The sequence below is a fragment of the Pygoscelis adeliae genome, unplaced genomic scaffold (assembly GCF_000699105.1).
Source record: "Pygoscelis adeliae isolate BGI_AS28 unplaced genomic scaffold, ASM69910v1 Scaffold21, whole genome shotgun sequence".
Taxonomy (NCBI): Eukaryota; Metazoa; Chordata; class Aves; order Sphenisciformes; family Spheniscidae; genus Pygoscelis; species Pygoscelis adeliae.
Genome location: NW_008824243.1, coordinates 8,551,841 through 8,561,240, shown reverse-complemented (window position 1 = coordinate 8,561,240; position 9,400 = coordinate 8,551,841). Strand labels below are relative to the sequence as shown.

Sequence of the window (9,400 nt, the reverse complement as noted above, 5' to 3'; positions counted from 1 at the left end):
GCCCCCCCCTGCCAGCCTGTATCCGCAGCACCATGCTGCAAACAGTTAAATCCTGAGGCCTCATCAAAACCGATGGGGAAATGACCCCTTGGCGTGATGCAACCTCCCGCACCTCTGCAGGTCCAGTCGGTCCCACAGGAGCGTCTCCTCCATAAGGACGTGGTCCATGCAGCGCTGTGGCCATCCCAGGGTGCTGGGCAGGGCCGGGGGCCAGGGTTGGGCTGTGCCCACATTGCACGTGGAGCCGTGGTCACTGCCGCTGGCTTATGTGGGTGAGGGGACCCATTGCCCAAGGTGGCGGGCAAAGCCGTCGTGCAGCCGCAGGGAGCAGGACCCCCAGCCCTGCCTCACACCCACCCCAGTGAGGGGACGGGGAGGCCGAGCAGCCCCAGCTGTTTGCTTTCTGCCGTGCCAGAGCGGACCCTCTAGAGGGCAGCCGGTTCCCAGCAAAAAGCCGGTTTTTGGTGAAGAGCGTTCTGCGAGTTGTGGTTGCTCCCAGACAGCCGGGTGTGAAGAGCGGCCGGGCGGCCGCGGTGTCCCCGCAGACCCGGGGTGGTCGGATGCAAAAGCTGGGAGCAGTCAAGGCTCCGGCCCGAGGCCAGGGGATGGGCAGGCACAGCCAAAACGGGGCTTGAAACCATACCTGAGACGCCAGGCTGTGGCACTTAAGCAGCCATCTACCACAGGACGACGTGCTTCAGGCAGAGGGGTAGGATGGGATGGGACCCTGGAGCCCCCAGGGGCTGCCCGCAGAGGCTGGGGCTGCACTCTCACCGGCTGCGGAGCGTGACCCGGAGAGCAATTTGAACCTTTCAGAGATGCCATAGGGTCATTGCTGCCACCGCTGTCCCCATGCCCTGGTGTCCCTGCATGGCCTGTGCCTGCCCCACTCACCTCCTGGGGAAGCTTCAGTGCCAGGCATGATTAAGAAGGATGGGGGCATCCCGGTCACTCAGGGGTCACCATCCCCTTACATCCAGCACTTTGTCCCACCGGGAGATGCAGGTGTGCTCTTGCTGCCCGCTCGCTGCCCAAGGCTGGTGAGCAGGGGACCATTGGTGATGTCTTGGCAGGGCAGCAAGTGATGGAGACCCCCAGGCCCCCCCGCTCTCTGGGCAGTTTTTATATCACTTTGCAGATGTGGCTAAAGCCGAGCTCTTGTGAGCTGGTGCAAGTGGTGGCAGAGGGAATGCGTTTGGCTCTTTCCAAAAGCTGCCGGTTCTTCAGGGCTCTGAAGGCGGGGGAGGTCAGGTCTCAAATTTCTGGTGCTGGGTGTCTTTGCATAGATTTGCCCAAATGACATGTGTTTTCAGTTGATGCCCTTGTCCTGCCCGGCCTCAGCATCTCCCTGGCCCCAGCTGCAGGGGCAAGGAGTCCTTCAGCTTTTCAAAAAAGGAAAATGAACAAAAAAAATTGCAGTTTTGGTTTCCCTCATTAGAGGGCGGTAACAGACCCGACTGGGGCCAAGAGCAATGCCCAAGAAAGGGGAGATCATTGGGGCGCACATCCCAGCTGCTAGGGTGAGCAGGGGAAGGGCGACGGTACCTGCTCGGACTCCATTGCTGTGCGTCTCCTTTCCCAGCGAGGCTCAGCTCCAATAGTTTATTATCTATATTTTCTTCCCCCATCCCCTTTTTAGTTTTCTCATTTGGCTGTAGATAAATAAAAGCCCAGAGTGAAACTCTCAGGAGAATTTAGGACAACTCTGGAAGGATCCTTGGGTTACAGATAGAAGAAAGCTGCTTTAGTGAATGCAGAAATGGGGCAGCATTTCCATCTGGAGTGGTGAACAGCACCATCCAACACGCTGGGAACAAAACGAGACCCACTCATTTGTTGTCAAAAAACCTCAAACTTTACTTGTGTTTCTCTCAATAAATAATTTACAGTATATACACGCGGCGACACTCCCGTGGGTCTCAACACAGGGTGGAGGTGTGTGGGGGGTCTTCTTGTAACGCCCCCCCCCTTTGCCTACGGATTTCTTTTGTTTCCAAGTATCGGGTCTTTCTTGGCCACACTTCACCTTTAACCAGGACTGGGTCAAACACAACCAAAATAAAGTGCTTCACTGTTTTGGAGACCCCCAGGCCCCCCCGCTCTCTGGGCAGTTTTTATATCACTTTGCAGATGTGGCTAAAGCCGAGCTCTTGTGAGCTGGTGCAAGTGGTGGCAGAGGGAATGCGTTTGGCTCTTTCCAAAAGCTGCCGGTTCTTCAGGGCTCTGAAGGCGGGGGAGGTCAGGTCTCAAATTTCTGGTGCTGGGTGTCTTTGCATAGATTTGCCCAAATGACATGTGTTTTCAGTTGATGCCCTTGTCCTGCCCGGCCTCAGCATCTCCCTGGCCCCAGCTGCAGGGGCAAGGAGTCCTTCAGCTTTTCAAAAAAGGAAAATGAACAAAAAAAATTGCAGTTTTGGTTTCCCTCATTAGAGGGCGGTAACAGACCCGACTGGGGCCAAGAGCAATGCCCAAGAAAGGGGAGATCATTGGGGCGCACATCCCAGCTGCTAGGGTGAGCAGGGGAAGGGCGACGGTACCTGCTCGGACTCCATTGCTGTGCGTCTCCTTTCCCAGCGAGGCTCAGCTCCAATAGTTTATTATCTATATTTTCTTCCCCCATCCCCTTTTTAGTTTTCTCATTTGGCTGTAGATAAATAAAAGCCCAGAGTGAAACTCTCAGGAGAATTTAGGACAACTCTGGAAGGATCCTTGGGTTACAGATAGAAGAAAGCTGCTTTAGTGAATGCAGAAATGGGGCAGCATTTCCATCTGGAGTGGTGAACAGCACCATCCAACACGCTGGGAACAAAACGAGACCCACTCATTTGTTGTCAAAAAACCTCAAACTTTACTTGTGTTTCTCTCAATAAATAATTTACAGTATATACACGCGGCGACACTCCCGTGGGTCTCAACACAGGGTGGAGGTGTGTGGGGGGTCTTCTTGTAACGCCCCCCCCCTTTGCCTACGGATTTCTTTTGTTTCCAAGTATCGGGTCTTTCTTGGCCACACTTCACCTTTAACCAGGACTGGGTCAAACACAACCAAAATAAAGTGCTTCACTGTTTGCTTCTAAAATAGGGATAGCCCCAACCACTGTACGACAGCTGGCCACCACTGGAGTGCTCACCTGGACAGTGGGACTGAGCCATGCCATAATCAAATGGACTTTCCTTGGCTGGAAATTACCCCTAAACCACAGCGCGTCGTGCTGTAGGGCGATCAGTTTATAGGAAAGGGAGTTCTTAAGGGAAGTATTGACTTGTTGGCATGCTGTGGCTTGGCCAGCTAAGACCGCTTTCAAGAAGCACTGTCTCTTCAGAGGGATGCTTTGCACAGCTGCTGTTATCTATGGGGTAACACAGCAAGAAACAAATGTTTCCTCTTACCCAGTGACAAATTTTGGCTTTCAAAACTTGCGTTTTGAATTTCTAGGGAAGACAAAAACTTGGTTCTTTCTTGAACAAAGGAAACAAAGAGTCCAAATCAGCCTGGCTGAGCAATTAGTGCATTGGGAAACTAAACTGTCCTGTGCCGCGGTCCAGTGGTTGCTCTCCTCAGCGCCTCCACACTGTGATATCCTTATTTCAAAATCTCCCTAAACAGAATACCTGGGGCACCAGCAAACAAAGCAAGGAGCAAAGTAGTAAACACATCTTTTTGTTTCTTTTCTTTCCTTAAACATTTAAAAACCAATTACATCTCTTCATCTGTACAGTCACACGAGATCAATGCCAGGGCTCTATATATTAAAGAGACAATATAAATTACATCCATTGACACAATTTTGCATTTCTCTGCTGCTTTACAAATGGAGCTCTAGAGCTGTCAGGACACAATGAATAGTCACGTTGAGTATTTACACCAGGCTGCCTCTTGGCACCAGTTCAGACTGCCAAACGTAGCCTGTTCCCACCTCTTTTGGTGCTAGCTTGTCTCATCACAGCCAGAGACCTCCCTTGAGAGCAGGAGGTGCCCCCAAGAGTGACACATGTTTTGGGGCTTGTTTCTGGGAACTTCCCCCCTGAGGAAAGGAGGGGAAACCCATCAGGAGGTCTCCAAGACACAGACCAAAAGCGGTCTTGCTGTTTGTTCAGTGAGCGATGAGGTGAACCACAGAGGAACATGGAGAGGAGGAGATGGGCAGCACTACGTGGTGGGGGAAGGAGATTATCGACTGTTTTGAGGCAGGGAACAGACATTTGGAGGCAGTTGGGGGGTCCTCTGCTGCATCCCATCTCCTGGCTGGATTTCTAACGTTGCCCCATTTCTGATTCAAGCCCAGAAGGGCTTAAGGTGCAACTGGTCTGCAATGGGGTTGCAAGTCGTGGCCCCAGGACGAGGAGCAGAGCAGAGACCTAGCAGCAAACAAACAGAGCGCAACGCTCCTGCTCCATCCCAGGGCCTGGCCGAGCTGCAGGCAGGCGAGTGGGTGCAGGGGTGGAGGGAGGTGTGGATCAGGTCTCCCATTGGGCAGCCTCCCTGCTGCCAGTTTTAGGGAACTGGAGAGCAAATGGTGCGAGGAACTTGTCCGACGCTGGGCAGAAGTTGCAGAAACCGCTTGAATACTGGCCAGGTTTCTTCCGTTGCCATCAAGACCCCTCGGTGGGTCCGGGCAGAGATAAGGGAGCCAGGAATAAAACTACTGAGAGAATCAGCCGAATGAACTGGCTAAAATAGGAGATGCCCTTTGAACCACAGCAAACGTAAGCTGGGGCTTGAGGAACGTGTCCTCCTTCCACCCAGAAGATGCCTGGCACCAGCGGCTGGGCAAGCGTGGAACCATTCTCCACCATTCTGTCCCCTTGCACCACTTTCTGCAACAACGGGGCTGCAGACGTGCCCGAAAAGTGGAGCACGGCCCTGGCGAGCAGAAAGCCCAGCCCCGTTGTGCTGGCCAGGCTTGGCCCCGTCTCGCTGCTCTGCGCCCTCCTCGCAGGCTCTGCTCTTCAAAGACAAAGCCATGTTGATGCACGCCAAAGTCACAGTCACCATGTGCATTTTCTGGACCTGGGGGAGCGCTACAAGGAGGTGGGGGCTCCTCAGCACCCACACTACTGGGAGGAGGAGGAAGAGGAGAAGGAGGAGAGGGAGAGGTGAGGAAGGTCCAGACAAGGTACAGTCCAGCAAAAACTCCTGACTGGTCCCATTGGCAGCACGTTCCTCCCAGGCAAGAGCTGGGAAGGTGGAGGACCTGGTGCCAAAGAGAGAGGCTGAGGTTTGAGGACAACCCATGCGGCTCCAACATCCAACCTCCTGTTGTCCAGCAGCGCCATCTCATCCCTGCTTCCCTCCTGCTCTTTACCCGCTCTCCGTGGTGCGAAGGAGCAAACCTCTATAACAAGCACAACCAACACTGACTCAAACACAGCAGTGCTACCCAGAGGGTGGGGGGGGGCCCCGAGGGAGCTGTGTTGCCTGGGGCCAGGTCCCGTGTCCTTTCATAGAGGTGCAGCTTGTCTTTGTTGGAGTGAAGCATCTTCACGTCCTCAAAGGCATAGTAAGCAGCCAGCATGAAGTTGACGTCCCCCGTGGTGAGGAGGTCGAAGACGCAGGACTGAAAGTAGAGGTCCTCCACGGGCAGCTTTTCCCTGCACTTGGCTGTGGCTGTTTCGTATGTGAAGGCCTCAGGGGGGGCTGGCAGGCTGGGCCCCTTCCTACGAGCACGACCCTCTGTGGCCTGAGCCGAGCGGATGGTCTGGAAGTCAATCTGTTGGTTGAGCGGACAACCACGGAGGCACAGGTAGAGGCCCTGACTGTCCCGGTCCTCCACGGCATTGACCACCTCCTCTGGCATGCGCACGGCGAAGGTGAGGTACCGGCCCACCTGCCTCACCACGATGGTGGTGCCAATGTACTTTGCCTGGATCTCGATGTGTTGGCCTGACACCTTCTCAGTGATCTTCAGGCTGTTGGCTCCATGCTTGTCCCCACCATTCTTGGAGCCGTCGGCAAAGGCAGCGGGGAGCTCGTCCATCTCTGCCTGGTACACTTTCTGGTCCACACACTCCTGGAAGCTCTTGAAGATGATGGTGAGCTGTGGGGGAGGAAAGAGAGGAACAGGATTACAACCAGCGATGACCACCTGAGAGCACACAGCCACCACCAGGAGCGGCATGGGAGATGGAGGAGCTGTCTGCTCTGCCTGGCCAGGAGCGTGGCCTTCAGGTCACAGGCAGGTGCTTCAAACTAGAGAAGTCACCCCCGACTTCTAGGCACCCACACATGGCCATCCTGCTTCAGCACAGGGATGAAGAGACCGTGTATGGAGTCAAGACCCAGAGGCTGGACTGAATGTACCACCTGGATCTGCGCTGTTATCTCCAGGCCCAACACAGGAGCTCCCTTGTAGCTGGAGCTAGTTGGAGCATCACTACTCCCAGGCTTGTGGCAGCATGCCTGCACACGCAGCACTGTCTTGCCTCCAGGGCCTGGCAGAGACAGAGGGGGACGAGCCCTGGTTCTCCTAGAGGTGGTGGAGCTTCTCCTCTAGCTCCCACGGCATTTACATCCCAAGGGCTGCACCTCTTCCCTTCCCTGGCGACTCCCAGAGGAAGAGAGTCTTCTCCTCTGGGCCCCAGCACACGCCGTGCTCCACCTCAACCATTCAGAGACACACGTGTTCAGCATGTTCGAGTGGACAGGCACTTCTAGGGGCGATATGGGCGTAGACTGAGCCCAACATGGCTCCCCACCCCTGGCTGGGCTCAAACAGGGGTCCTTTGCTGGAGGAGGGGGACAGCACTTGCTCTTCCCTTGCTGACCTGGCTTTTAGGGGAAGGCTTGATGAGGAGGAGGAAGAGTAGAGTTTGCATGGGAGGAAGAGCAACTTGCTGTTCTTCCCATGCAAACTCTATGCTTCCTCTTTCACCTCTTGCAAACTTGCTCTTCCTCTTGCACCACTTTCCATGAGGGAGGAGCAGTAGGGGGGGGGGCCACCTCCCCCCCACATAGCCCCCATGAAGGGGCAGACTGAGACCTGGCCAGAGCAGGGCTGGAGGAGGGATGGCTCCAGCAGCTACATGGCAGATACACCCGAGGGCCGAGTATGAAGGGAAAAACTGAGGCTCCCCAAGGACTGGGCTGAGCATGGTGGTGGCTCCTAGCACCTCTGCTCCCAGTGGTGCTGGCGAGGAGCCCAGAGCTGTCCAGAGCCCTGGCAATGTCCCTCTCTCCCACCCCCTCCTCTGCTGAGTGCCCAGATGCTCCCAGCCCCATGGCAGCCCTGCTATCCCCTCCTCAACCATGTCACGAGGCACCACCGTGCCCTGGGTTTCAGGCTGTACTACCCCTGACATGGACCTCCTGCTACCTCCTCTGGGTCCAGCCCTGCCTCTGGCTGGAGGAAGAAGGGTAGACCAGAGAACATCATGCAAGAACACAAAGAACCCCATGAACTGAGAGGCTCCCATCCTTTCCAACAGCACATGGTCCTCTAGCAATGACCCAGCAATGCTTTCCACAGCTCATGCTGCAGAACTCATGACTAATCCCTCCTCACCACAAGCCCGTGAGGCAGATAACGGGTGAAAAGGCTCAATTAGGATAGTGATCCTAGGATCCAGCCTAGAAATTGCAGGTCCATGAAGTCCTTAGGGACCACTTTCCTCAAGCAAGACTTCCTTGCAAGCTTCAGCAGGTTTTGATGTCTTTTGGTAGGTAAGGAGTTGAGAGCATCATTAAGTATCTTTAAGGAGGTTTGTTAAGGACAGGTCAAAACCAAAATGCCAGCTCCAGCTCAGGCTAAAAAGGTCACATCCAGAGCTGAAAAGCAGTCTCTGTCTTACACATGCTTCTCTCCTCTCCCCACACGTAAGGAGAAGTGGATCTTTCAGACATGGCAGGACAGGACATCTTCCAAAAGCAAGAGGATGCCTCCTGCTGAGCCTCCCTTTCTTTGGCACACAAAGTGGCCTGTTAGCTTTAGAGCTTGTGCACCACGGAGCAACACAACAGTTCATCAGCCCCAGGTCTCTCCTGAAGCTGAGGCCATGTCACACAAGTCCTGCTGTATCACAGCAGCACATCTTCACTTGGGTTTTCTCAGTGTTTGCCCTGTACCTTCAGGATGTTTATTTAGGCTGTCAAAGCACCACCAGAACAGACTGTGCTCCACAAAATGCCTTGACTCGGCTGCAAACCAGGGAGACAATTATGAGCCTGAGCAGAAGGGAAGGCAGTGCAAGGAGCTCAGCTCCCTCCAGGCCTTCCCCTGCAAGCTGGAGCCTCCCTGGAGGGCAGTCCCAGGTTTGCCTGGACCTCAGGTGTCCCCCAAAAGGTGCCACCATCATTCCTGGTCTGATTGTTCACAGCAACCTGGAGTCCCCCAGGTGGGAGCCCTCTTAATTTGCCATTCCCAACTTTGGCCACAATTACCCTCTGAGCTGCAGCATCTCAGCCTGCTAACCGTGATGAGGCTGGACATGCTCAGGAAGAAACCATAGGCCGTTTAAGTGAAGGTGGGGACAGAGGAAGGATGGGCGTCTGATATTTAGCGCCGAACACTCAAATTCAGAGGATCTCCCACCCGGTCTTACCGTCCCCAAGGAGATGTGCAAATGGTGGAGGAGAGAGACGGTGGAAAGAAAGGCTGTTCAGAAGCACCTCTGCCCTTGCCCACCTCTGCTCATGGGGATGTGCCCGAGGCTCACCTTGCTGGTGGCGGTGGCTGTGGAGCCAGGCAGCACCGGCGTGTTGGTGACCTGGACGTTCAGGTAGTTATTGTCTATGAGCGGCCAAGCCCCTTGCACCTTGCAGGTTTGGAAAGTGTCTGTGAAAGTCCTGAGGTGGGGGTCCCCGAAGAGCCCACAGTGGGTATAGTTGGGAGCAGCTGAGTGTTTGTGAAAGCTCTTCTCATAGTGGCAGATTTCGGGGCTGTCAGAGCGCTCCTGGCTATCCCCGGGGGGCAATGTCCGGAGGCGGGGCTGGGACGTGGGGCCATCCTTGGAGCAGTTGTGTTGCACCATGAGATCGTCTATGCCATGGACGGCGGAGTGGTAGGCCAGGTCGCCCCTGCAGGTGCGGGCGGTGCGGCGGGTGCAGTGCGCGTAGGCGCGCAGCGCTGTGCAAAATTCGGGCGCCTCCTCTGTGCCCAGGTGGTGGGAGCCCGACGTGGCTGCCCAGAACTCAGAGTTGCACTTGAGGATCTTGCATGGAGACGTCACTGTGAGGGGGGGGAGGAAAACACAAGGTGGTCAACGCTTGCATGCATGTGTGTGGGACATCCCACTCTACCCCCACCCAAGAGGCTGGCATCCTCCTCCCACAGCCCAGACTCATGACATTGGCTCTACCGTGTGATGCGGCCTCACTCACCAGACATGACCCTCTCACATGACCCAAATCTCATGCATCAAAGCCAAAGAAACCAACAGGATCTGCCCCAATTTAAGCCAAGAA

General features: G+C 55.2%; 1 protein-coding gene across 1 annotated transcript in view; it reads right to left on the bottom strand.

Moving 5' to 3' along the window:
• Nucleotides 1-2,866: 2,866 nt before the first annotated feature.
• RGMA (repulsive guidance molecule family member a) overlaps nucleotides 2,867-9,400 on the bottom strand; it is an 18,966-nt gene continuing 12,432 nt past the window's right edge. Inside the window, exons 2-3 of the mRNA XM_009335174.1 lie at nucleotides 8,653-9,164; nucleotides 2,867-6,038 (exon numbers count right to left, since the gene is read on the bottom strand). Coding sequence (XP_009333449.1) covers nucleotides 5,337-6,038; nucleotides 8,653-9,164 — 1,214 coding nt within the window. The 3' untranslated portion in view covers nucleotides 2,867-5,336. The remainder of the gene's footprint in view (nucleotides 6,039-8,652; nucleotides 9,165-9,400) is intronic.